Source organism: Narcine bancroftii, chromosome 12 (assembly GCF_036971445.1).
Source record: "Narcine bancroftii isolate sNarBan1 chromosome 12, sNarBan1.hap1, whole genome shotgun sequence".
In the NCBI taxonomy this organism is placed as follows: Eukaryota; Metazoa; Chordata; class Chondrichthyes; order Torpediniformes; family Narcinidae; genus Narcine; species Narcine bancroftii.
In genome coordinates, this window is record NC_091480.1 from 3512203 (window position 1) to 3539780 (window position 27578).

At 47.8% G+C, this 27578-nt stretch overlaps 2 protein-coding genes across 5 annotated transcripts in view; one reads left to right on the top strand and one right to left on the bottom strand.

Annotated features, from left to right (window-relative positions):
- The window catches only part of LOC138747235 (ankyrin-repeat and fibronectin type III domain-containing 1-like), a 300694-nt gene that overhangs the window by 249909 nt on the left and 23207 nt on the right, over positions 1-27578 (bottom strand). The window lies entirely within an intron of this gene.
- LOC138747360 (mucin-2-like) lies at positions 13760-17593 on the top strand. The gene is given in 6 exon segments (XM_069906483.1): positions 13760-13772; positions 14869-14964; positions 15343-15472; positions 16017-16246; positions 16315-16469; positions 16472-17593. Coding segments are annotated over 6 exon segments (1746 nt in total).

Consider the following 27578-nt stretch of genomic DNA (forward strand, 5'->3'; position numbering starts at 1 on the left):
AAAAAACCTTCCATGTCCATGTTGATGTTGGGGAGGGGGGGAGCTCAATTCCTTTCTTGTTTTCTGGTTTCATCTCTAGCAACTGGGACAAAGTTGCCAGATTTACCACATTCTGCACAATGCAAGGCCTCTGCCCAAGGAATAGCCGAGAGGAATGAGTTAAAGGGGGTTGGTTTTTCAACTTGCCACAGGATCCTTCCCTTCCTCTGACACAACACAACCCAACTCCTGGGCAGTCACTGCACAGCCTCTGCAGTGTGGCTGGCTCACTGGAACACACCCACTCTCTGCCACAGTTGTCAACCAAATTCTTGCGATGACACAGAAGGCCATTCAGCCCACTGAGATCATTCCAGCTCCTTGCAATGCAATCTCATCATTCCCACTCTGTCTTTCCCATCTTCTTGTCACCATGCTCTCCCATAATTTTAATTATTTTACTGCCTGCCTACATTAAACGGGGTTGACAATTAACCGACCATCCCTCATTTTCAGGCAGCCTTGGTTTTCCTCAGAGTGACAAGATTTTAATGCTTTCCACATCATTCAGTCTACCCAGCATACTCGACAAAAATACAACCAATTCGTCTAAGAAACACTGGCAAGAAATATTAAAACTGACTCAAATATTTCCAGGGTTCAATCTCCAAGCCACACGTTTTTTCCAGAGTTCAAGGGTCTACCACTTTCTATTTTCATTGAAAAGGAACATTCAGGTTCCGTGGGATTTTGGTGATCTCTTTATTTTAAAATGTTCACCCAACCCCGATTTGTCTGCCTGCCAAGAGTCCAATGCATTAAAAGCATCCGTGGCAAGATATTCCGTGAAGCTGCTGGTCAATTCCCTGCCAGTGACTTAATTGCACAAGGTGAAAGGGGATCAACCTGTGAGTCCAATAAAGGGCAAGGTCCGTTTAAGGAGGGGCCAGTCTATTTTTCATCTGGTTTTCTTTGACATTAACACAACACAGCTGGGCAAGTGGAGGCGAGGGCGACGGAAGCTTCAATTAAAGCTCCTACTTTCATGCTTTGTTGCTGCACCCACTTCTCCGCTTGCTCAGACACAGCGACAGATCTGTCTCAGGATCGGCGACCACGGCAATGACAGCCCCCACCCACATCAGAAGAAACAGCCTCGACTCATTCCAGAGCTCAGTACCTGGCCTCTGAACTGCCCCTTCTCCTGGAATCCATCCTGGTGACTCCCAGATGTGCTCTTGACTTGTGGATCTGGAAGTAATCTGTCAGCTTGCCGAAAGTAGACATGGCTTTGCAGCTGCCACTGCAGAGGTCCACTCACTGCCCTGGAGTACCAATCAAACTCAATCCTTGCACGGATCACCAACACACTCACATCTAACACCCGACTACCTCACACGCACAAAAAGAGCTCGACTTCAGAAAGCAGGTCACCTGATGTTGACTGCAGCTGCTGCGCGATGAATAAAGCTCTCAGTCACAGCTCTATTCAGATGCAACTGGCTTCTCCCTGCACTGAGTTACAGCATCATGACACAGAGTTTTGCTGCACGCACAACACACCACTTCAAAAAGAAATACGTCGGGCTTCGATGTCATCCCAGTGAAGCTCCAGTGAGAGTCATTGATCTATCTCTAGGATCATTTCTGTTTAATGAGATGGAGCCCAGGGCCACAGGAGCAGAAGCCGACTCTTCATCACTTCCACTCAATGGAAAGACATCCAGAAACCTCCCTGGGGCTCAGAGGAAAGGAGGGTCTGATCCCTGGGAAGGAGAGTCCGACCCAGGGAAGAAATATCCATCTGTGGGAAGAAGTGTCTGGCCCTGGAAAGGAGGGTCTGAACCAGCTGGGTGGTGCATTGGTGCTGGGATCCTTCCAGTTTGTGAAATACATCAATGGCTTCTGAGAATCAGGACCAGGGGTTCAGAAAATGTGATGGAGAGCAGGTAGCTAGATTCAGGGGTTTGAACTCGGGCTCAGCGTCTACAGGCCACCATAGTAGGGCAGTCTATGAGAGCAATGACCGTTGCACCAGCTACAGTGGTAATGGAACCTATATCAGAGGAGGTCACATCATCTTTCACTTAAGGAACATAAGATTAGGAGAGGCATAGATAGGGTAGACAGCCAGAACGTTTTCCTGGGTGGAGGATGCTTGGTGAACATGTATCTCTGCAGGGCCCTGAGATAGAGGGCTGCCAACTGGGTCCGGACACACACCAGCGACTGACCACCTTCTTCGATCAACAGACTCAGGACCAAAGCAGAGACCCAGTGCCTCCTGTTTCCCCAGAAGTTTACCAATTTCTTCTCGGTTGTGACAACAAGAACCATGGATGGGACCAGGGTGACTAGCCTATACCACAGCACTGAGGCCACCAGCTGGTTGATGATCAGCGCCATGCCCCTGTACGAAACTATGCAGAAACCCAATCAGTGGCCCAGCACTCAGAGTCCTTCGTCTCCAGTTCTCCAGCTAGGACTCCCCAGTTACACTCAGGTAGACTCCCAGATGCGTAGCACTCCACTTACACGTTTTACCTCTCTAACCATTACAGCATCGAAATAGGCCAACTTGGCCCTTCGAGTCCACGCCGAACACTTTGTCCTACCTAATCCCATTGACCTACACTCGCCCCTTGACCCTCCATTCCTTTCCTGTCCAAATACATATCCAACTTCTCAAGTGCTAATATTGAGCCTGCCTCCTCCACTTCATCTGCAAGTCCATTCCACACACCCACCACTCTGAGTGAAAGTCCCCCCTCACATTTCCTCTAAACTTTTGCCCCTTTCTCTCAATCCACGTCAAATCTATACCCCAATAATTTTAAATACCTCAACCCAATCCAACCTCAACCTTTTATGCTCCACAGAATAAAAAAACTTGCTTCACCTTGCCCCTCACCCTTCTGGGTCCATTACCCCCTATCCCTTCTGGGTCCTCGACCGCCTCAGCCTTGCGTGTCCCACTCGTCCTTCTGGTTCCCCGTCCGGAATGCTTCTCCTCAGCAGGGAGTCCACCTGCCACTGTCCCATCAGAAGGCTGGAACACTTCGCCCATTTGACCCTGGCATAGGATGCGGCCGAGAAGACCTCCCGCATATAATCAAAATGTGGCAAAATATAAACCAGATTACTGGGTTAAAAGTAGGGTTGTCTCTTAAAACACCCCTAACCCAGAACAAATTAATTCCTATGACTATAGGTAACAAGATCCTGGACACCTGGTGCCAGAAAGGGATCAGGTATATCAAGGACTGTTATGAGAAGGGGAAGCTTATGTCATGAGAGCAATTCAAAAACAAATTATAAATCAAACAAGAACAATTTCTGCTTCCTTCAATTAAAATCCTTTTTGAGGGACAAATTAGGTCCGTTTAAGGCCCTGCCACCGGGTAGTGACATGGAGGCTTTCATTCGAGGGGGGGAATCACATGTAAATTCATTTTGGTTGTGTATCTCCTGTTCCAAAATGAGTACCCAAAACCAGATCTCCATAAAGCAAGGCAAACATGGGAGTCAGATCTAGGAACAACAATTCCTGAGTGATGCTGGTCTGACTTCTGCTGGGACAACATGACGGCAGTTATTAATGCCAGATATAGGCTGGTGCAATACAATATTTTGCACCAGCTTTACCTTAGGCCACAAAAATTGCATAAAGTTAAACCAGAGATGTAGTGTAGAGACAGGAACTTTTGTGCATTCAAAGTGGCTATGCATCAAGGTGAGACCCTTCTGGGTAGAATTAGGGGACATTTTGAAAAGAATTACAAGGATGGAGTAGCTGCAGGACCCAGCGCTGTTCCTGCTGGGGGATAGTATTGACATGAGTCCAAGATTGTCCAAACACCAAATTCAATTCATGAAGATCGCCTTAGCGGTGATCAGGAAATGCATAATGGTTACCTGGAAATCTGACTCTCAACTAAGCACAAGAAGATGGAGCACAGAGATGCAGACCTGTGTTCCCCTGGAGAAAATTACTTACAACTTGAGAAGGAGGCATGAGACATTCGTTGAGGTGTGGCAGCCATACTTGTGACATGTCTAAACACAGGTGTGATTAGTCTTCCCAGGGCCTTTCTAATAGAAATAACAGGACGACATAAGCCCTGAAATACTGAGAATGAGGAGACCATTTGGAAGACCTGCTGGCTCCCACCCCCCTCCTTTATTTATCTCAGCTATTTGTGTTGTTATTTTTTTATAATTGATTTTTATGTTTTCACTGGGGTCGAAGTGGGAGGGAGGGTATGGATTGGGGGGCGGGGGAATGGGAAAGGGGAGGAAGGAAAAAGAAAGGACTCAGCAAACAATGACCTGGAAAAGGGGAGGATTGTTCCCCTATAACACCTGGCTAATAGGAGTCTGTAAAACTATAATTTTTTTTTAAAAAAGACCTCCAGGCATGCACGCATCCTCCGCAGGACATTGGGTTTAATGACCACGAGGAGGATGTCATCAGCGTAATCCGAGAAGACAATCTTCATCTCTGGCTGGCACAGCACCAGACCCATCAACTTCTTCTGAAGAAGGCACAGGAATGGCTCTACACAGATAGAATACTGTTGCCCTGACATGGGGCACCCCTGACCAACCCCCACCAGAGCAAAAAGGTGCCATTAAGGACCTGTTAACCTTGACAAGACACACTAACATGTCATACATCTGTCGGACGTGGGCCGTGAAACAGACCCAGTCCAAACGTGCACAGGATACCGAGAAGTTCATCATCGGTTCCTCCAGCATTTCGGTGTGTTTTTACTCCAATCATAACGTTTGTAGACTTTCGTGTTTCAAAGAGTCAATTTCTCCCCATGCTAGAAAAATCCAGTGAAGGTTTAATGTGAGAGGATCTGAGGGATGAGATGTTTCACACAGAGAGTGGTTGATAGCAGGAACTCTTTGCCAGAGGAGATGGTGGAATTGGATACAATCACTGTGTGAAAGGTGCATGAGACAGGCATGACGAGGCAAGGCAGAGTATAAGGATGTCATGCAAGCAACTGGTATGAGTGTAGATGGGAAAAAAAGACATCGCAGACATGGTAGGCCAAAAGACCTATTTTAGTGCTGTACCACTCTGACTGTCTGAGTTGACCAGAATTGGCATGCAAGTCCCCACTCACTTCACCAGAGAATTCACAAACCCATTCTCACAGCAGAGAAGAAGCTAGACATGGCACAGGAAAGAAAAACTCAAAAACATTTGCTGGGATTGCTGAGAATAAGCTGGTAAGTACCAGTACAACATACCAGCTGAGAGAATCAGCATCCTCCTCATTTCATCTGTTTCACCAGTTGCACTGCGAGTCGTGCCGCTGTATCCAGTGTCAGAGACCCCTGCTGCTGTCTGCATGAAGTTCACATGTTCTCCCTGTGACCACATGGGTTTCCACAGGGGTTTTTGTTTCCTCCCACAGCCCAAAGATATGTGGGTAAGTAGATTGTAGATTGATTGAGTGTTAATTGGGCAGCACAGATTTGTGGGCTGAAAGAGCCTGCTACTGTGCTGTATGTCTAAATTTAGAGGGAGATAGAGTTTCAGGCATAAAGAGATGAAGCATTATTAGAGTAGATGGGAGTGCAGAGTTGAGGTTACAAGCCAGTCATTAAACAGTGGAGAGACTTGAAGGACGAGTAGCCCAACTTGTGCCTTATCCCTTGTTCAGGTGGCAGGAGCGCTTGGGAAACACTTTGGGTGTCCACTTGGGGATACATGGATTAAATCTTGGGAATTCTCTCTGGGATGGTGGAAATGCTTGGGGGCACTTTGGGAATGTGGTAGAGGATGGGGAAAATTCTTATGAAACTTCTCTAGAATGTGTATTAGAATGATGGGAATACCTGGAAGAAAATGGGAAAGCACTTTTGAATGGTGAGGGTACTTGTAGAAAAGCTGCAGAATTTTCACTAAGATACTGGGAATGCTCGGGAAATTGTTTGTGAAAACTCTTTGGGATAGGAGAACTACTCAGAAAACATGTACAGGAATGTGCCTCATAATGGTAGGGTGTTTGGGAAACAGCTTCACGATGTGCTCCAGGCACAGTAATAGCCTTTGAAGAATGATATACTGTATACAGAAAAGAGCATTCTTCTCCATGAAATCATACATTGGATCAGTAAACTCTTCCTCCAAAGGTGTCAACAAAATGAGTGCTCCAGTCAGTAACACTATATGATTCCCCCCTCTGCAATCTCCACTTCAAAATGCGCACTCTCAGAGCTGGCCTGGCTGCCCACACATTCCCCTTACACACCCCCCAGACCTCTCATGAACACCCTCATACACACCCCTCACACACACACACCACCTCATATGTACCCCTTACATAAACCCCCACACACACCCTCATATACCCCCTCACACACCCCCACATATTCCCTCATACACCCTCACAAAACTCCACACACACCCCTCTCATCCACTCACACACCCCCACATACCCCCTCACACACCTCTTGCACCCCTTACACACCCCCACACACACCCTCACATATCCCATCACACACCACCATATACCTCCTCACATACCCCTCTCAGCCACTCACGCACTCTCACATACCACCTCACACACGCCTCTCATTCACTCACACACCCGTCACATCCACCAACAACCCTCACAAACTCCCGAAACCCCTCATACACACACGAACACCCCTCGCACATTCCCCAAACCCCTTGCACACACACACACCACCACCCCTCGCATGCACGAGCAACACCCCTTGCACTCACCACCAACCCATGGAACCCAGCCATCTTCTCCTTTTTTGAACCCCACAATAGTGTTATCGGCTCCTTGTTTTGTACAAATCAATCTTTTATTTCACTGTAACTGGATACTCCGTAAATTCAATTTTTCTACGTTCTATGGAGCTGTGAACATTTTTAACCGGTTAGTCTGTGCGCGGAAGAAACATTCTCACCGTTCCAGGTAAAAAATGACAAATAAACAAACTTAAGCTCTCCCCACCCTCGGTCCCCACCTTCCCTCTCCCCACCCTCCCTCTCCCCACCCTCCCTCTCCCCACCCTCCCTCTCCCCACCCTCCCTCTCCCCACCCTCCCTCTCCCCACCCTCCCTCTCCCCACCCTCCCTCTCCCCACCCTCCCTCTCCCCACCCTCCCTCTCCCCACCCTCCCTCTCCCCACCCTCCCTCTCCCCACCCTCCCTCTCCCCACCCTCCCTCTCCCCACCCTCCCTCTCCCCACCCTCACTCTCCCCACCCTCACTCTCCCCACCCTCACTCTCCCCACCCTCACTCTCCCATCTTCACTCTCCCACCCCACTCTTCTCACCTCTCCTGCTCTACCTCAGTCTCCTCCCGAACTCTGAGAGGTGACATAATAGAGGTATCTAGGTTTAGGAGTTTAGATAGGGTGGTCATCCAGCACCTTTTTCTCAGGGCAACCATAACAAGTTCCAGCGAACCTCTGTTTAAGGTGAGTGGAGTAAAGTTTAGGAAGATGTTAGAAGTAATTTTGTTTTCACAGAGGGTGGTGGGTGTCTAAAATGCATTGCCTGGGATTGTGGCAGAGGCTGGTACAATAAGGACAAATAAAAGACTCTAGTATGTACATGGATGTAAGAAAAATAGAGGGTTATGGTTGTGTGGTAGGGAAGGTTAGATTGTTGTGGAGTAGGTTTGTGTTGGTCCGAACAACTTCATCAGCTGAAAGGTCTGTTCTGTGCTGCACAACCTTCTATGACCCCTGTCTGACTGGGCGCAGGATCAGCCAGTATACCATGGACAGGTCACCCTTGGAACTCACCCACACAGTGAAATACATGCTGGCCATTGCCAACACCCCTGTCATGGTGGTGTGGAGGGATGGATCAGATTCTGTGGACTATTCAGCTGATTCAGAGTCCATTTAATGAATTAAACTGTTCCCTACACAGCCAGGGACAAACGTCCCTGTTAGATGCAGTGGCCGCTTTCTTCAACTACTTGAGATGTGTGTCTTGTATGTTCCAGCATGTGAAAGACAAAATAATTGTAAAAGAGTTAATCTGGTTTAAGCAACAACCTCTGAAAACAGAAAATATAAAAGGCATAAATGCTGGAATCTACTATTAACAGAAAACTGCCAATCTACCACAGCAATAAAAGAAGACAGCTGAATATTTCAAGTTCAGATGTCTAGGATACGGTGATGGCCCCAGTTCTCAGCAGGTGGCTCGGTTACTCACTGTGTGAACAGGAATGCTAGTGCCGGGCTGGCAATCCCTCCTCCCAATCATCCTTCCACTCCTGGGGCCACTCGCCAAGTCAAAGGCCAGTTATCCCTCAGGCAACAGAGACATTGCTGACTCTCCTTAACGCAGAGAGGACCTTGTCAGCACCTTGAAGTCACCTGGTCATGGAAGCTAATGTCAATCAATTATTCCTCACTTGTTCTCCTGCCCCTTTCCAGGATTCTGTGAACTCTGCATCTCCCATCTGCTGTTGAGGCAGGAAGCAAACTCCTGGAGCCATGCACCCTTGACTCACTCTGCTCCTTCTGTCCATGATGCTATCCAGATAACACACCACAGCAGAACTATGGGACTCCTCTAGTCTGGACTGGCAAATGACTATCCATGCTAGAGGACATGTAACTGCCTACGTGGAGTCCTAAGCCTTTCGTGGAGGGCATCTCCCATGACCCCTGGCCTGGATGGTAGAGAGGCAGCACACTAGGCTGGCACAGGAGGGAAGAGTTGAAGTTAATGATTGTCGGGCACATCACAGAATGCACTTTAAAAGTGACTGACCTTCTCAATTTGATATTTTTCACCAAGAGATCAAAGGAATCACTCTGAACAAAAAGTAGGTCTTCCTTTGGGGAAGAATAGGGCAGCCAGAAGCAGAATATATATCTTGGGAAATTTTTCCAGATTCTTGCACAAGTCCACAACAAATGTTAAACTGCAGATCCAAAGTAAATCCGATTTTGCACTGCTGTCTCCATGGCAATTCCATTGACTTTCCTCAGCATCTGCTTAATTCCTTCTCAAGTAACAGCATCATTATTTAATGGTTTATTTTTTAAAATGAGTTCAGTTTGCAACCATGATGCTGGCTGGGATGAACAGAGGAACCATTGTCCAAACTCGGCGATGCAAAACAATATTTCCAACCACCACAGACTGAATCTAAAAAAAAACATTTATTACTTCGCAGCTCCAGGGAAGGAATACTGTTTCACATTTCTAAATGACACGTTCTTAGATGTGGGCATTCCAGCCAGGCCAGCATTTATTGCCCAACCGTCATTGTTCTTGAGGAGATGCTGGCAAAACAGAGATTGATGTTATCGAGATCACAGGGTTTGTGCAGGAAGGTGGCTCTGAGGTGAAGGGGCAGCAGAAGTCTGGGTAACCTCCTTCAGCCTCCTATTTCTTATATTAAAAGTCACAGAGTCCACCTCCTTAATCAACTGTGATGCCTACCAATACTAACCCCATTTGCCTGGATGAGGCCCGTATTCCACTACATTTCTATCTGTGCTGCATCAGATGCCTTTTAAATATTGTAAGTGTATCTGTCGCTACCCATTCCTTTGACCGCGTGTTCCACACACACACCACTACCTTTGGGTTTAAACTTACCTCTTAGGTCCCTTTTAAATGTCTCCCCTCTCACCTTATATCTGTACTTTCCAGACTTATACTGCTGTGGGAAAAAGACTTCGATTATCTATTCCATCCACGTCCCTCATAATTTTACGAACCTCGATAAGATCACCCCTCAGTAAGAATAAACCCTGCCGAACCAATCCCTTCTTTTTGCTGCAGGCTTCCATTCCTGGTGCATCTCTCTTGCCCTCTCTCTGCTGCTACTGCTTCCTTCTTGTAGTGTGGTGACCAAAACTGTACACATTACTCCATGTTCTTCAACCTCCTGAAAATGGTGCCTCAAGTGTTGTTGGGAGGAAGTCCCAGTGACAATGATGAATGTGAAGCAGCTGAAGAGAATGTTCCCATGTGCCCACTGAGACTATCCAAAAAAATCCCTGGAATAGTATCAGGAAACCCCTGGCTCAGTGATGGGGGGACGGGAGAAGAAGCAGAGTGACGGAATAGTTACAGCAGAGACAGACACCATTCAGCCTGTTGAGTCCATCCTGGCTCCATGTAAGGGCACCCATAGAATCATAGAACATTACAGCACAGAAACAGGCCCCTTCAGCCCTTCTAGTCTGTGCTGAACCATATTTTTTGCCAAGTCCCACTGTCCTGCCCCCAGTCCAATCTCCATACCTCTCTCATCCATCTACCTGTCCATATTCTTCTTCAATGTTAAAATTGAAGCCGCATTCACTATCTCAGCTCACAGCTAGTTCACACCCACACCACTCTCTGTGAAGAAGTTCCTCCTTGTGTTCCCCCTAAACTTTTCCCCTTTCAATCTTAACCCATGTCCTCTGGTTTGTATCTCACTGACCCTCAGTGGAAAAAGTCTGTCTACATTTACTCTGTCTATTCCCCTCATAATTTTAAATCCCTCTAACAAATTTCCCCTCATTCTTCAACGCTCCAAGGAATGAAGTCCTAACCTGTTTAATCTTTCCCTGTAACTCAGTTCCTGAAGTCCAGACCACATCCTAGTAAATCACCCATGTAATGTTCTTTGCTGGCTTCACTGTCACTTCTTAACCCTTCAAATTCTCTCCAGACTTATCCAACTCTATTCTGAACCCTAAGATTGAATCCTTCTTCACCATCACCCTTGCACTACACACTGCAGAAAAATATTTTTCTCCTGAGGACGCCGAGATAGATATCCACTCTGCGATCGTGTGCTGGGAACTGCCCTCATCCTCACTCTTCTCTCTCCATTTAACTGTTCCACTGCAACTCATTACCTGCTGCAGAAGGACACCAGGTTTTCAGATCTGTTGTTACAGAAGGGCTGGCATGTAAACAGGCACTTAAGGAGGCAGGGGATAGAGGGATAGCAGCAACCACATACTGGCAGATGGGACGAGATAAGGTTGGGGTCAGTGCCAAAATGCCTGTCCTTGTTTTGTGGCTTCAGTATTACCATCTGGTGGAGAGGGGGCAGGAGGACCAACCCAGCAATAATGAAAGAGGTGCAACCTGAGGTGGGCTGGTGTGAGAGTTGGAGGGGAACCTGTCTGAGAGACCTGGGGAAGTAAGGGCAGTGCATTTTACTTCCTTCTATCCAGAAAGTTCCACATTCACTTTCCTTTTTGAAGAACATTTGCGTGTGTGCAGAGGTGATCAGCAAATCATTCGCTGTGGAACACACTGTGAGCAGGAGTGCAGGGTTGAGCACTGCATCTCCAAAACTTGGAGCTCATTGAACAGTCAGGCTTCTGCTGCCTTCCTATGAGGTTGTTCTTGCTGAGTGGTGATTATATTGTAAAAACCAGAAAGCAATTTACAAGGTAATGAGGGCCTGTGAAAAACGTTTAGTTTTTCCAGCCTTGTGTTAAGACAGCAGTAGGAATAGTTTCAATTTTATACTTCAAACAAAATTAATGAATTCCCCTTGAGTGGATTTCTTTCATTGCCTGTTTTTTTTCCCTTATAACTTTACCGTAAGTGGACAGTTATAATTTGCAGCAGAAATAACAGTTTCAGTGAACAACAGAAATAAAACAAATTCATCTTTTGTAACAAGGTGGGGGGGGGGGGGAAGGAGGGGAAGAAAGGTGGGGAGGAGGAATGGAGGAAGGAGGGGAAGAAAGGTGGGGAGGAGGAATGGAGGAAGGAGGGGAAGAAAGGTGGGGAGGAGGAATGGAGGAAGGAGGGGAAGAAAGGTGGGGAGGAGGAATGGAGGAAGGAGGGGAAGAAAGGTGGGGAGGAGGAATGGAGGAAGGAGGGGAAGAAAGGTGGGGAGGAGGAATGGAGGAAGGAGGGGAAGAAAGGTGGGGAGGAGGAATGGAGGAAGGAGGGGAAGAAAGGTGGGGAGGAGGAATGGAGGAAGGAGGGGAAGAAAGGTGGGGAGGAGGAATGGAGGAAGGAGGGGAAGAAAGGTGGGGAGGAGGAATGGAGGAAGGAGGGGAAGAAAGGTGGGGAGGAGGAATGGAGGAAGGAGGGGAAGAAAGGTGGGGAGGAGGAATGGAGGAAGGAGGGGAAGAAAGGTGGGGAGGAGGAATGGAGGAAGGAGGGGAAGAAAGGTGGGGAGGAGGAATGGAGGAAGGAGGGGAAGAAAGGTGGGGAGGAGGAATGGAGGAAGGAGGGGAAGAAAGGTGGGGAGGAGGAATGGAGGAAGGAGGGGAAGAAAGGTGGGGAGGAGGAATGGAGGAAGGAGGGGAAGAAAGGTGGGGAGGAGGAATGGAGGAAGGAGGGGAAGAAAGGTGGGGAGGAGGAATGGAGGAAGGAGGGGAAGAAAGGTGGGGAGGAGGAATGGAGGAAGGTGGGGAAGAAAGGTGGGGAGGAGGAATGGAGGAAGGTGGGGAAGAAAGGTGGGGAGGAGGAATGGAGGAAGGAGGGGAAGAAAGGTGGGGAGGAGGAATGGAGGAAGGTGGGGAGAAGGAGTGCAGGGAGGTGGGGAGGGAGGAGTAAAGGGTGGAGATGAGGAGGCAGAGAGGTAAAGGGTGGGAATGGAGGAGTGAAGGGAAGGGTGGAGATGAGGAAGAAGGGGGAGGGGTGAAGGGGGAAGGAAGGTATAGGTGAGGGAGGGAGGAAACTGTAAATTGGTATTATCTCTTCCCTTACTGGAGTAATTTAATGTATAACTATTGCAGTTGTTTGGATGCAGCAAGTAAGTTTTTGGAGCATCAGTACATTGTACTGTATGTATTATAACAGACAGTTTCTCGCCACAGCCTTCAGGCTCCTGAATGAAGCTCACCACAGTGCTCTCAAGCTGCCCTTGCTTGGTGCTCATTGACCTTTCTTTTCATTGTAATCCTATAATTGTAATTGTGTTCTTTACATTAATGTATGAATGCTAGAGATAACCTGTCAGACTGCTCTCAGGAGGACCCTTCTCACTGTGCTAGGCATCATGTGACAATTAAACTTAAACATGATTTTTAAAAATTTTACTTTTACGACGTGATTTTCTGTGATTTGTTTTTAATTCAAATTAATCCTGGAGAGTGGTGAATCTTTTCTCTTGCCTGGAAACGGCTAAAAACCAAGATGATCACTGCATCCTGGAACACCTGACAAGAAAGTAAACTTTAAAGGGAGGTGTTAATGACAAAGATACAACTGTTTGGCAAAGTGCAATTGGTTAAGGTGGAGAAGGGAAAATTAGTGGTGTCCACCTGTCAAAGGGAATAGGTCGAAGATCACCCATGATCCTGTTGAACAACGAAGCAGACTTGAAGAGCCCATTGTTTCTGGTCACCCAGCGACAGGAAGATGCTGTGCTGCTAAGAAGGGTGCAAAAAATGATTCACAGGAATGTTGTCCTTGTAAGGAAAGGCTGGGACATTCATCCCTGAAGTGTGAAGGCTGGGGGGTGACCTGATGGAAGTTTATATAAGAGGTATAGATATGGCGAATAGTCCGTTTGTTTTCTCCACAGGGCAGAAAAATATAAAACTAGATGGTAGCAATTTAAGGTGAGAGGGGAAATAAGTAAAAGTGATTGATTAATGGGCACCTTCTTCGTGCAGAGTGCAGTGGGTGTGTGGAACGAGCTGCCAGAAGAAGTGGTACAAGTGGTACAAGTGAATGAAAAAGATAGAGGGATGAGGGCTGAATGCAGACAAATGGGACTAGCTCAGGTAGACAACTTGGACAGTGTGGATCTGTTGGGCTGAAGGGCCTGTTTCCATTCAGTAAAATTCTGAGTCCATGGAGAGGATAGGTGAGGGGGCAGGGCCTTTAGCACATGGTGGAAGAACATGTGGAGCACCAACGCACTGTCTACTTTTTTGTTCAAGGAGGTGTCTCATTGCAGAGGTGGTGCTTCAGCACAAGTTCACCCAATTGATTTTTGGATGAAGAGGCTGTCTTAAGGAAAAGTTGAACAGGTGGGGACCTAAACTCAGTGGATTTTAGAACCAATGAGAGGTGGCCTATTAAAATCCCAGATTCGGAAGGTGGGGGTGGTGAGTTTCCTGGGTAGAAGCTGAGAAGACATTTCCACCCCTGAGAATTACAACGACATGCCATGGCTTCAGAACAAGGGATCACTCATTTAACAAAGAAATGAGGAATCAAGCTGTCAAAGTAAAATAGATTCCCCTGTACTGGAGCAGATCTATTCTAAAGGATTGTGAACTTTTGAAGTTTCCACCCCAAAAAGCTGTGGATACCGTGAAGTCAAGGCTGAGGAAGAGAGTGGGGAGAGAGGTGGAACTGATGCCCAGATCACATGGACTGTGGAGCTGACAACTAGTAGTGTAGGCTGGTGGGCTGAAGGGATAAAGCCAGATTCTGTTTTTTCTGTTCTTATATAAAGATTCAACATGTGATATTTTTGGACAGCTGGCCCTGAGAAATATTGCAGCAATCAAAATAAAATTTGTTTTGCAGAGTAACACACTGGCTTTGTGATTCAAAGGGATCCATCATTTGCTGTCAAACAAACCAGCCAAAAGCAGATAGATTTTCCTGCCACCAGAGCTGATCATTTAATGTTCATGAACTCAGAACACTTCTAAAAACCTGCAGCCCCTTCAAAGATAACCACTCCTGTAGATAATGACAGCTCGAGGCCACAGCTCCAATCCCTGGGGTACATTCAAAAGTGATTTCCTTAACACACCTTTGAATAAACCTCTGATTTAACGATTCCATCCATAGATACATCCCAAAACTCACTTAGAACCTCTTGAACCAGGACCTGTGGACTCCAGTGTGCTGCGCTTGTCAATGCTCAGGTTAATCAGGGAGCATCTCGTCTTTCTCCTGCAACAGGAAACACAGGAGGCTCGTGACTGCTCCCCGTGTTCATGCAGGCAAAGAGGAAGTCCACGCTCCCAGATCAGCGTTGAATCCCCAGGCAAGCTCATTAAAGAATGCAATTCCAAGATTGGAAATTGTTAATTCATGTGGTACTTGTGTTTAGGTGTTATGTGGGACACTGTCTGATTAAATTGTTGCCACCTCACCATTCACCATCGATCCTCATCCATTAGAGCCCCACTTCGCTAAACCCAGCTCCCCCAACCCCAAACTCAACCACAGCTCCCCAACCCCCACCCAAGCTCCAAACTCAACCCATCCCCATCCCAACTCCAACTCTCAACCCCAATCCCTGCCCACACCCAGCTCCAAACCCAACCCCAGCTCCCAACCCCCTGACCCATTTCCAACTCCAACCCATTCCCACCCCAACCCACATGAGGCCAATGGTCCTGGGTGATGAGAATAAGAGGGGCAATTGCTCTGCAGCCCAGAAATTGTCACCCCCTCATAATTCCGGCATCCAGTCTCAAACCACCCTGAACCCCAAGCGGACATAACGGCACAGCCACACTTCCAGCCCCTCACAGACCGACTGCAGAGCCACATTCTCTCTCGGCATTTGTGCCCCTGTCCCCATCCATCAGACTGCTCAAGGTGACTTGTGAGGCTCATAGCTACTTCAATGTGAACTTATGTAAAGCAACATTACCAACATCCACAGAAAATGCTGTGTCCGGCAGCATTCGAACTGAATAGGGATAAATATTTTATAACAGATGTTCTCATCAGAAGGCTCAGAAGGATAGAGCATACACATAACAAGGCTGCATCCATTCAATGTCGATGAACTAATCATGGGGATGAGGAATTGGACAGTACACTTGTTTTATATGGAAACTATAAAAGCTGCTGCAGGACACTCGATCACACTGGGTTGATTGGTGATGTTAGGAAATGGGGCTGCAATTCGCCCCTACATGGCTGACAGTTGCACTACTCTTGCTGCATGGGTGGTGAAGGGCATGACCCCATACCTACAGCAACTAGTGCCTTCAGGGATCTACTGGACAATTTGAGCAATATCACTGACCAAGCATCAATATATTGAACACTCACTTAACAGAGTCAAAGTTAAACAGACTTAAACAGGCCCTCTGGGCTAGTCTAATTTGCCAACATTTTGTCCTCATCTTTCTAGCTACACCCATCACAACCCCAACTCCTACCCAAGCTCCACCTCAACCCATCCAAACCTAACTCCAGCTCCAACACCAATTCTAAGTCCAATCTCAATCTCATTTTCAACTACAACCCCAACCCTCACCCCAACTCCCACCCTCACCCCGACCCCCACCCTCACCCCGACCCCCACCCTCACCCCGACCCCCACCCTCACCCCGACCCCCACCCCGACCCTCACCCCGACCCTCACCCGGACCCTCACCCGGACCCTCACCCCGACCCTGACCTCACCCCGACCCTCACCCCGACCCTGACCTCACCCCGACCCTCACCCCGACCCTCACCCCGACCCTCACCCCGACCCTCACCCCGACCCTCACCCCGACCCTCACCGACCCCGACCCTCACCCCGACCCTCACCCCGACCCTCACCCCGACCCCGACCCTCACCCCGACCCGACCCTCACCCGGACCCTCACCCGGACCCCGACCCTCAACCCGACCCTCAACCCGACCCTCACCCCGACCCCCACCCTCACTCCGACCCTCACCCCGACCCCCACCCTCACCCCGACCCCCAACCCGACGCCGACCCTCAACCCGACCCCGACCCCCACCCCGACCCCCACCCCGACCCCCACCCCGACCCCCACCCCGACCCTCACCCCGACCCCACCCCGACCCTCACCCCGACCCCACCCCGACCCCACCCCGACCCTCACCCCGACCCTCACCCCGACCCTCACCCCGACCCTCACCCCGACCCTCACCCCGACCCTCACCCCGACCCTCACCCCGACCCTCACCCCGACCCTCACCCCGACCCTCACCCCGACCCTCAACCCGACCCTCACCCCGACCCTCACCCCGACCCTCAACCCGACCCTCACCCCGACCCCGACCCTCACCCCGACCCTCACCCCGACCCCGACCCTCACCCCGACCCCGACCCTCACCCCGACCCCGACCCTCACCCCGACCCCGACCCTCACCCCGACCCCGACCCTCACCCCGACCCCGACCCCAACCCTCACCCCAACCCTCACCCCGACCCCAACCCTCACCCCGACTCCAACCCTCACCCCGACCCCAACCCTCACCCCGACTCCAACCCTCACCCCGACTCCAACCCTCACCCCGACTCCAACCCTCACCCCGACTCCAACCCTCACCCCGACTCCAACCCTCACCCCGACTCCAACCCTCACCCCGACTCCAACCCTCACCCCGACTCCAACCCTCACCCCGACTCCAACCCTCACCCCGACTCCAACCCTCACCCCGACTCCAACCCTCACCCCGACTCCAACCCTCACCCCGACTCCAACCCTCACCCCGACTCCAACCCTCACCCCGACTCCAACCCTCACCCCGACTCCAACCCTCACCCCGACTCCAACCCTCACCCCGACTCCAACCCTCACCCCGACTCCAACCCTCACCCCGACTCCAACCCTCACCCCGACTCCAACCCTCACCCCGACTCCAACCCTCACCCCGACTCCAACCCTCACCCCGACTCCAACCCTCACCCCGACTCCAACCCTCACCCCGACTCCAACCCTCACCCCGACTCCAACCCTCACCCTATAAGTCTGTCCAAATGACTTCTACTGCTTCCTCTGGCAACTCAATGTCTCCCCATCAACTCTTTTCCCTCCCTCTAGGTGCCTATCGTCTCTCCCCCTCAGTCCCCTTTGCCTCATCTCCCTCCCTCAGTGTGCCCATTTCTCCCACTCCCCTTGGTTGTCCCCCTTGACCATAGTTACTCAGTTCCCCTCATCTCATCCCCCTCTTGCCAAAATCCTGGGCTAGTGCAGTGCCACCAAAGTCTAACTTTCTAAAAGAAACCTATCAGTTTGCCTTCCTTCTGCCAGGTTGACAAAGATTGGAGGAGCCATGGACAAGGCCAGGAGTGGCCACGCTAACCCCAAGCTGAAGATCTCAGTCTGAGGACTTGTTCCACACTGTGAGGAACACTGTTTACAACCAGGCTCTTGTCGGAGCAGATCCTGGATTCAGCCAGAAATAGGAATTCCAAACAAATACGATGCAAGCATTTGATGAGGCTGTCTTTGCCAGGCTTATCCTGTCCTGCAACAGTAACCATCTCATTGGTGCACACTGGTGTTGTGTTCTGGGATGTTTATTCTATAGGGTGAATAGGGTTTAGTTCCAGGCTGGAATCTATTTATAAGGATATTCTCTGAGGATTTGGCTGCAGCAGCCAACTCCCTCATTAAAAGCTCCCTTGAGATGAAAACAAGAGTTAATTGTGCAAGTCTGGTTGGGAACTGATCACCTTATTCAGGCTGCTGTGCCTGCCCAAGCACCCACCAACCTTTCATTTTTGTAACTCAATGGCTGAGCAAGACAGACACAATAACATGGAGCTTGTCCTTACAAAGATGTGCTTTTCAGCACAGGAGGCAATCCTGCAGTTAATCACGCCACTGTCCATTCCAATTAGGTCTCAGTCCTGAGGAAGAAATTTATACTGAACATCTTATGTGAGTATGCCTCTGGCAGATCTTGGGTTTAGAGCCTCACATTCAACTGATGAGGAGTGAGGGTGCCCACTCTCATGCCCAGTGGTACCATGAAAACTATGGGCAAATGCTTGTTCCACGTAGATGCTTCACCATCCGCTATCAACGCTGCCTTCAATTGCTGTCAACGAGGCTGTTGGCTTAAATGAAGTCATGGTTTATCCTGTCTCCTGTCAACCTTGTCTGAGAAAATGCTTCATTAAGGGAATAGCAGGAAATGCATGGGCTTGCTCATATCACCAACTTTCACTAGGACTGCCATCTTGGAGCTCTGCCTTCCAGCCATGCCCTCTCACAACTTCACGTGGCTGAACAGAAAGCAGCAGAAAGAAGCACTTAGCACCTCACTCGAAAGGATCCCTTGGTGCCATCTCTGTAGCAGGTGGGTTTCGTTAGCCATTAAGTCAGGCTTTTACAGCACAAAAACAGGCCTTCAGTGCAATCGAGCCAAGTTGTCCCATTTGCCTGCATTTAACCCATATTCCTCCAATCCTTTCCTATCCATGCACATGTCCAGATATCTTTCAATGTTATTATTGCCCCCAACTCTACACTTCATCTGGCAGCTCTTTCTACAATATCCATCATCCACTGTGTGTAAAACTTGTCCCTCAGGTCTTTCAAATTTTTTCCCTTTCACCTTAGATCTATACCCTCTCAGTTTAGACTACTACCTGAGAAAAAGACTTTGACTACCTTGTCGATATCCTCCCACCTCAGGAGGACCTGTGGGGAATGCTTGCCCTCAAATCAGCAAACTCACACAGCACAAGTCCCATCCCATAATATAACAGTGTAAACATTAGGATCAGGAGGCCCTCAGCCACTCGAGTCTGTCCCTCATGATGAGATCATAACTTCTCTCAACCTGGCCACTCAACATTTCACTCTTGCCTGAAATTGAATGAAAGGAGAGCATCTGCTCACTGCAGCCCCAGCTACTGTTCCCCACCGAGTATTTGAGAGGACCCTGGTGTGATAAGAGTACATACCTTGAAGTGACAGGCTCTACTTCCCAACTCTGCACTCAACACCTCAAGCAGAGCCCACCTCCCCTCACGAACACACTCAGGATTGTTCTTTGTAAGTACTAACGGTATTTTATCCAATACTTTCAAGTAATATTTACACACTTTATCCAATTATGATTCATTTCCATGTTGTATTTAATAACTTGCCTCTAAGTGGAATGTGACCAAAAGATTGAAGCAAGCCTTGTCATATCAGGATCGAGGACCACCCTCATCAGGGATTCCTCTGCTGTAACAGGGCAACAGTTAACAACCTGAGAAATGTCAAGCACAAACTGATGACCTTCACTTCATGCATCAGCATCTCAATTTCCAAGCAAGCAATCCTATTCCCCTGTTCTTTCCACGCACTCGTTTAAATTTCTTTCTAATTTTATTCATTGTTCTATTCTGATCTAAATATAGCTGTTACTCCCCAGCCTGGCAGCTGACAGCACACAATTAAATCCATGCTCTTTACACAGATAAAAGCAAAGTACTGACAGAGGCATATTCAGCACCAAAAAAAACCATCATGTCCCAGGCATGCATAATGCTTCAAACCTTTGGTCAATGAGAAGTGCTCACTTTAATTAAGAACTTAAAGTGATGGGAAGGCATTTCTCTATCTTTTGAACAGGTGTATGCCCACCTCACTGACAAAAGGCAAAGGAGGAAAAACCCAACACCCAACCCCAACCAACCAATTTTCCCTTGCAACCGCTGCAATCGTGTCTGCCTGTCCCGCATCGGACTGGTCAGCCACAAACGAGCCTGCAGCTGACGTGGACTTTTTACCCCCTCCATAAATCTTCGTCCGCGAAGCCAAGCCAAAGAATGTATAGGTGCAGTTTTTGTATTTGGAAGCTGTAACAATTGGTGATTACAAAGCCATATTCCATCAAGTCCATGCTGACAAGGAACACAAAAACTGCAGAGGCAGGGATTATCAACTGCTGGAGGGAGTCAGTGGATCAAGCAGCAGGTCATGGAGAGAGATGGTCAGTCAACGATTCTCATGTGGATGGACCCTTTATTAAAGCAGAAAGGGGTGATATCTAGTATTTCAAGGAGGAAAAATTGGGATGATGAAGCTGGGGTGGGATTGGATACTGGCCAGCAGGTGGGGAAGGTGGAAAGAGAGAGAGCGAGCGATCCCTGAGGTTAGAGAGAGTAAAACAGGAGTAGGTAAAGAAGAGATAGAAACAGAGGAACCAAGAAGAGGTGGGGGTTACCTGAAATTGGAAACCTCAATGTTCATGCCAGAGGTTTTTGTTGGGTCCTGGCAGAGCTATTCCCTGCTCTCTCCACAGTCCTTCTATTATCCCTCTCTGATTGCCTTCCCAAGGCTCTGAGAGACTCTTTCCCCCTCCAACAGGTATCAAGCTCCAGATCACCAGTCCTTGAAGACAAGACTTTCTCCTCCCATCTCTAATATGTCTTTCGCCCAAAGCTTTAAGCCTAAGCCCCTAGTCTTGAAACCTTTGCTAAAGTGAGCAGTATTCCTCTCTCCCCTCCTTAAACCCCTCAATCCCATCCATCTGTTTTATCCCTAGATCCATCCTGGAAACTCACTTCCACGCTCTGGAGAGGGTGCAGAGGAGACTCACCTGGATTCACCTGAATGTTATCTGGATTGGATTTTAGTTATGGGGGGAGATTGCAAAGGGTGGGTTGGTTTTTTCTGGGGTGAAGAAAGCTGAAGGGTGATCTCAAAGAAGTATATAAAAAAACGAAAGGCATAGATAATCAAAATCCATATTCCATGGTTAGGGTTTCAAACATGAGTGGCTGTGGATTCAAGGGGAGAGGGAGAAGTTTTAGAGGGGATTTAAGGAGAAAGTTTTTTTTTTTATACAGAGTGGTTGATGTCTGGAACTCGCTGTTTGAGGAGGTGGAGGAATAAGATTGTTACTATATTTAAAAGGTATTTAGACAGACACTTAAATAGGCAACAGAAGGGACTTGAGAATAGGTTACATGGAAAATCAGTGGAGGGAGGGTCTGCTGGGATTGCACGACACAGATCGATGGGCTGAAACGCCTGATTCCAGGTCTTGAGGAAATATCAAAAAGTGTTTTCTGGTTTTCATCCGCCAACAGCCCAGTTCCAGTTTTAACACATCTGGATTACCCACCTGACCATCCCATAAAATCCTGACTTCCCAACACTGCCACCACATCATCCCTCAGAGTTCACAAGGAACACAAGGTTCCTGCCCTCACAGTTCACCCTCTGAAGCCAGGAATCAATGCACTGCCTGAGGCTGAGTTACCTGCACCTTGATGGGGCCGTGGACAAGACCTTTATCAATGTAGTGGCATTAAGTGCCCATCCTTAACTGCCCATCCTTAAGTGCTCCTAAGAAGGTGGACTGAACTCTCTTCTTTACTCATTTAACGCTTCAAGAGAAGGTGCCCCCACAAAGCTGTTGGCAAAAGTTGTAGGATCCAGCAGCAATACTATACCAGTGAAATATTTCCAAATGGCACGGTTGGCATAGGGTTAACACAACACCTTTACAGTGCCAGTGATTGGGAAGAGACCGAGATTTGAATCCCGCGCTGTCTGTAAGGAATTTGTATGTGCTCCCCGTGTCTCTGAGGTTTTTGTCCGGGAGCTCCGGTTTCCTCCCAAATGGGGTATAAATTGGGCAGCATGGACTTGTGGGCCGAAATGGCCTGCTACCATTCTGTATGTCTAAATTTTTTAAATTGAAGATGTGCCTGACTTGGAGGGAAATATGCAGGATGAGGTGACCTCCATGTATCTGCTGACCTTCTTGGTTTGGAAGGAGGCTGCCTGGCTTGTTGTGGTTGCTACACATTGGGCTGTGGTGATCAGGGTGGTGGAGAGGCTGCGCTTGGCCAGAGAAGTGTTGAGTCATGCCACTGAATATCAAGAGTAGATGTTCAGAGTCACTCCTGCTGGGAGTGGACATTGTCTGGCATTTTTGTGCCTCAAATGTTACCTGTCATGTATGAACCTGTGCCTGGCTGTTGTGTGGGCTACCTCAGACCAGTTTACCATGGCTCCTTTATCAGATGTTGCCAGGGAAGCCCCTCTCACCTCCCTTCTGGGAATCTGCCCTCTGATGAGATCTGGAACCGTGCACCTGGAGAAACCCAACCTGAACAACAGTGGACATGGATATCCATCAGGTTGCAGATGATAGAAATGAGACGAATTGAATCTGTCCAGCTTTCACACTGCTATACAACAGGATATACTTGCACAACTGTCCACACTGTTGGGTAAATGCCAGTGCTGAGACTCTTCTGGAACTGTTTGGTTAGAGGTACAGCTCAGTCTAGAGTGAAACATGAAAGTCTGCAGACGCTGTGATTGTTGTAAAAACACAGAGATACTGGAAGAACTCGGCAGGTCTCTCAGCATCCATAAGAGGTAAAAATATTTTCTCAACACTTCAAGCACTGTCTGATTTTTCCATACCTTGAGGAAGGGCTCAGGCCTGAAAGGTCAGTAATATTTATTTACCTCCTATGGATGCTGAGAGACCTGTTGAGTTCCTACAACATCTGTGTCTTTACAGTTTGGTCTGGAGCAACCTGGGATGTTGTCTGATCCCAGGGCCTTTGTTGCTTTCACTGCTTTTATTTGGCTCCTGATCCCTCGTGGAATGAATTGGATGGGCTGGAGACTGGGATCTGTGATGGAGGGGTCTGAGGAGGACGGATCACTTTTTCTGAGTTGCTTGCTGGTGAAGAAGAGAGTCCATAACACCTCACAGAGCCCAGACCCTATGCCAGTCAGCATGACAGGAGGGTGTCCTCCGTGTAATGACGGCACTGTGAGCTATTTCCAGCAATATTTGCTCCTATTCTCCTGAGCCTTGCTAACCCACAGCAACTAGCTCTCCTCCTCTGCATTTGTTAGTAACCCAGGATGATTGTCCCTTCTCAGTGCAAATCCAGAGCCAGGCCTTAGCTCCATTAAAGCTGTAGCTTTAAACTTCTGCAGTGAGGCTGAAATTTTCTACAAATAGACAACTGCTGCCCCCTCCTGGCCATAGAGTTGGACAGCTGGGACAGTCATCAAGTGACAGAGAATGGAAACAGGCCATTCAGCCCAATCAATCATCCATGCTGACCAGTGAGCATTCTTCTGTATTAATCCCATCTCTAAGCACTGCTCTATAACCCTCTGTGCCTTAATGATTCAAGTGTTCATCTGGACACCTACCACTCTTTCCAACAGTGTGTTCCAGGTACCATCTCTCTGGCTGAAGAATGTCCCTTTCAGGTCCCCTCTGAATCATACACCCTTATCTGAAACCCACGTCCTCTCAATTTCTCAGCCACTTTTGGGGAAAGGTTTCCTGCAGAATACCCTATTAAAGCCTCTCATAAATTTTATACCCCTCAATTATGTCACACGGACTAGAAGGGCTGATGGGGCCTGTTTCTGTGCTGTCGTGTTCTATAGTTCTACAGTTAGTGCAGTGGTTTGCTCAGTGCTATTACAATGTCCAGGTTTGAATCCAGCGTTGACTGTAAGGAGTTTATACGCTCTCCCCAGTGACTGTGTGGGTTTCCTCTGGGTGTTCCAGTTTCCAATTCTTTATCTCCTCTGCTCTCGGGAGAACAGGACCAGCTTTTTCACTTTCCTCAGAACTGAACTGCACTATCCCAGGCAACATCCTGGTGAATCTCCTCTCCACCCCATCAGTGCTCCCACATCCTTCCCACAGTGCAATGACTAGAACTGCATGCAGTACTCCAGTTGAGGTCTGACCAAAGCTTTATAAAGTTAGAAATCCAAAATCCAGACTAATGAAAGCCAGAATCCCTCAAGCCTTCCTTACCACATTATCTACCTGTATTTCTACTTTCAAGGATGTACTCCAAGGTCTCACTGTTCCTCAATACTCTCTTTCGTATTTCCAAAATACATCATCTTTGTTGGATTAAATTCCACTTCCATTTTCACTTAGAGGAAAACTTACTGACTATGCCTCCCCCATCGACAGATAAGGTATTCACATATTACAAACAGCAAGGATTCCAGTACTGATTCCTGTGAGCTACCTCTTGTCATGAGCATCCCACCACCACCATCACCACCCATTGTCTCCTAGTGCCAAACCAGATTCAGTTTGCTACATTGCCCTGGATCTCATGGGCCCTAACATTTTGAACAATGTTGGGCCTTATCAAAGGCCTCGCTGAAGTCTATGCAAAACCGTATCTACTGTCCTGCCTCAATGATACATTTTGTCACCTCTTCAAAGAATTCAAACAGCCTGTTCAGATAAGAGTGACACTGTCTGACTGATTAGTCCCTATTTTGCCAACTGATCATTAATGCCCTCCCTCAGATTCTTTTCCAGCATTAGCCCTTTCACTGCTGTTGGGTTCACATGTTGAACATGACCAGACTTATCTCTGCTGCTTTCCTTGAAACGGGGGCCAGGTTTACTGACCTCCAGTCACCTGTTACTTCACTTCTGAGCAGCAAACATTCAAAAATCTCAGCCAGAGCCCCAGCAAAAGCTCTTCCTTCACCTCCATAGAGGCTTGGGTCAAATCTCATCTGGTCCCAAGGGTTTATCCACCAGGATTAAACACCCATTTTATTATGTAGACAAACCCTAGTGATATCAACTTTCATTGAATACACAATCACATTCCCAGAAAATTCCCCAAGGAATGAAGCTTAAACATCAAAATAAGAAGCAGTCTTTCCCTCCTCTTATTGAAGAACTTTCTCCAAACCCAAAGTGTGCTATGGGTCCCAGCACATTAATGTCACATAAGAGCAAAACAATGAGATTATATTTTGACATAAACTGCATCTGACCATTCAGCACAGAACAGATGTTAAAGGTTTGCATTTGTTGTTAAGTTGGTCCATAATGTGTTTGACTGCACAATGAGTAGTCACAAGCCTCACCTTTCACTTTAGAGAAACAAGGCCCTTCGGCCCATTATATAAATTCCATTTCCCTGCATTTGTCCTATATCCCTAGAAACCGTTCCTATCCAAGTATCTGACTAAATGTCTTTAAAATGTTGTAATTGTACCCACATCTACCACTTCCTCTAGCATCTCGTTCTGCCCTGTGTGAAAAATATTGCCATTCAGATCCCTTTTAAATCTTCCCTGTCCCCTCATCTTAAATCTATGTCCTCTGATTTTAGAGTCCTCTATCCTGGGCCACAGACTTTTGACCATCTACCCACCCCTTGTCCAACATAATTTTATAAACTTCCCAAAGATCATCCATCAGCCTCATTCACTCCAGGTAAAGCCTTTCCCATCTCTCCTGATTAACTGCACACACTATACTCCAAAGTGCGGCCTCACCAACATTTTGTATCACCATAGCGTAACATCCCTGCTCTTGTACTCAATCTCCTGACTAATGAAGGGAAGTGGCCCAAATACTTTCTTCACCACCATGTCTCCCTGTATCCCTATACTTGTCTCACTTTTTAACAACACTCCCAAGGCCCAGCTATTTCCCTACAAAACTGTGTCAGTCCTGCCCTGGTTTAACTTTCTAAAATGCATCGTTTTGCACTTGTCCAAGTTACGGAATGGTTGGCATAGTGGTTAATGCAACGCCTTTACTCCGCCAGCGATCAAGACTGGACTGGGTTTCAAATCCTGCCCTGTCTGTAAGGAGCTTTTATTGTCCTCCCCATATCTGCATGGGTTTTCTCTGGGGGCTCCAGTTTCCTCCCACCATTCAACAACATACCAGGGTATACGTTAATAGGGTGCAAATTGGGCAGTACAGACTCGTGAACTGAAATGGCCTGTTATTGTGCTGAATGTCTAAATGGTTCTTGAAATAAATATAGATCTTAAAATTTTAAACCCCATCTATCATTCCTTGGTCCATTTTCCCAGTTTAAATTTAAATTTGAACCCGCTACCAGTTGCTGGCGTTGTATGCCGCCCACATCGTGTTGTAACTCGTGACAACCTTCTTCGGTGATCAGCATTACCATAGATTCTGGGTGGAATGCCAGTTCCCACTGATACTGAGACAGTAAGATGGTGATGGGTTCTCGTCAATGGCACTGATAGAGTCATGGAGTCTTACAGGATGGAAACTAGCCCACAGGTTCAGCATGCCCAATGCCTATCAAGTTGCCAAAATTAGACCCAGACCACTCCCATCCATGGAGCTCTCCATATGTTTCTTCAAGGAAGCTAACATATCTGCCTCCGCCACTGTCTGGCAGCTCATTCCATGTGCCACCAGTCTCTGAGTGAAAAATAGTCCCCTCACCTCCCTTCTAAATCTCACCACTTCAACTAAAAGTTATGCCCTCTCATTTTAGATTCTCCCACTCAAGGAAACTGATGGTCACTTTCACCTTCTCAATGCCCATCATGATTTTATTGACCTGAATAAGATCCCCTCTCAACCTTGAAGGAAAACAGGCTAGTGTTTACCAGTCTCTCAACTATAACTCAACTTCCTTAATCCTGGGAAAAACTCTGTAACCTTTTCTGTCTCCTTTCCAATTTTATAACATCCAACCTTGGCAACCAAATCTGCACACAATATTCCAAGTGTGGCCTCACCAATGTCCTGTATAACTTCATCATGTATTCCTGCACCCTGAGGTCCTTCTGCTCTATAACACTCCTTAGGGGACTACTGTTAACAGAACAAGTCCTGCCCTAATTTGATTTACCCAAATCCACACCTCACACTTCTGTGTGTTAAACTGTATCAGCCATTCCTTAGCCTATCATCCCATCTAGACCAGATCCTGTTGCAACACAGGTACTTCCTTGATCACCATAGCACATATTTTCAAGTCATCTGCAAACCTACTCACCTTGCCACAAACGTCCTTGTCCAAATCATTTATGTATACAGGTAGCCCTCAACTTGCGACCCTCATGAGTTATGTCCACCTGCACATATGACCAAAATTTTTAAAAAATATTGATCTATGCTGAGATTCTTCATTAAAGGTTCATTTGTTGGATTTTTTTTGAAAAATTGCTTTAATACCTCGTTAAGACATGCAAAT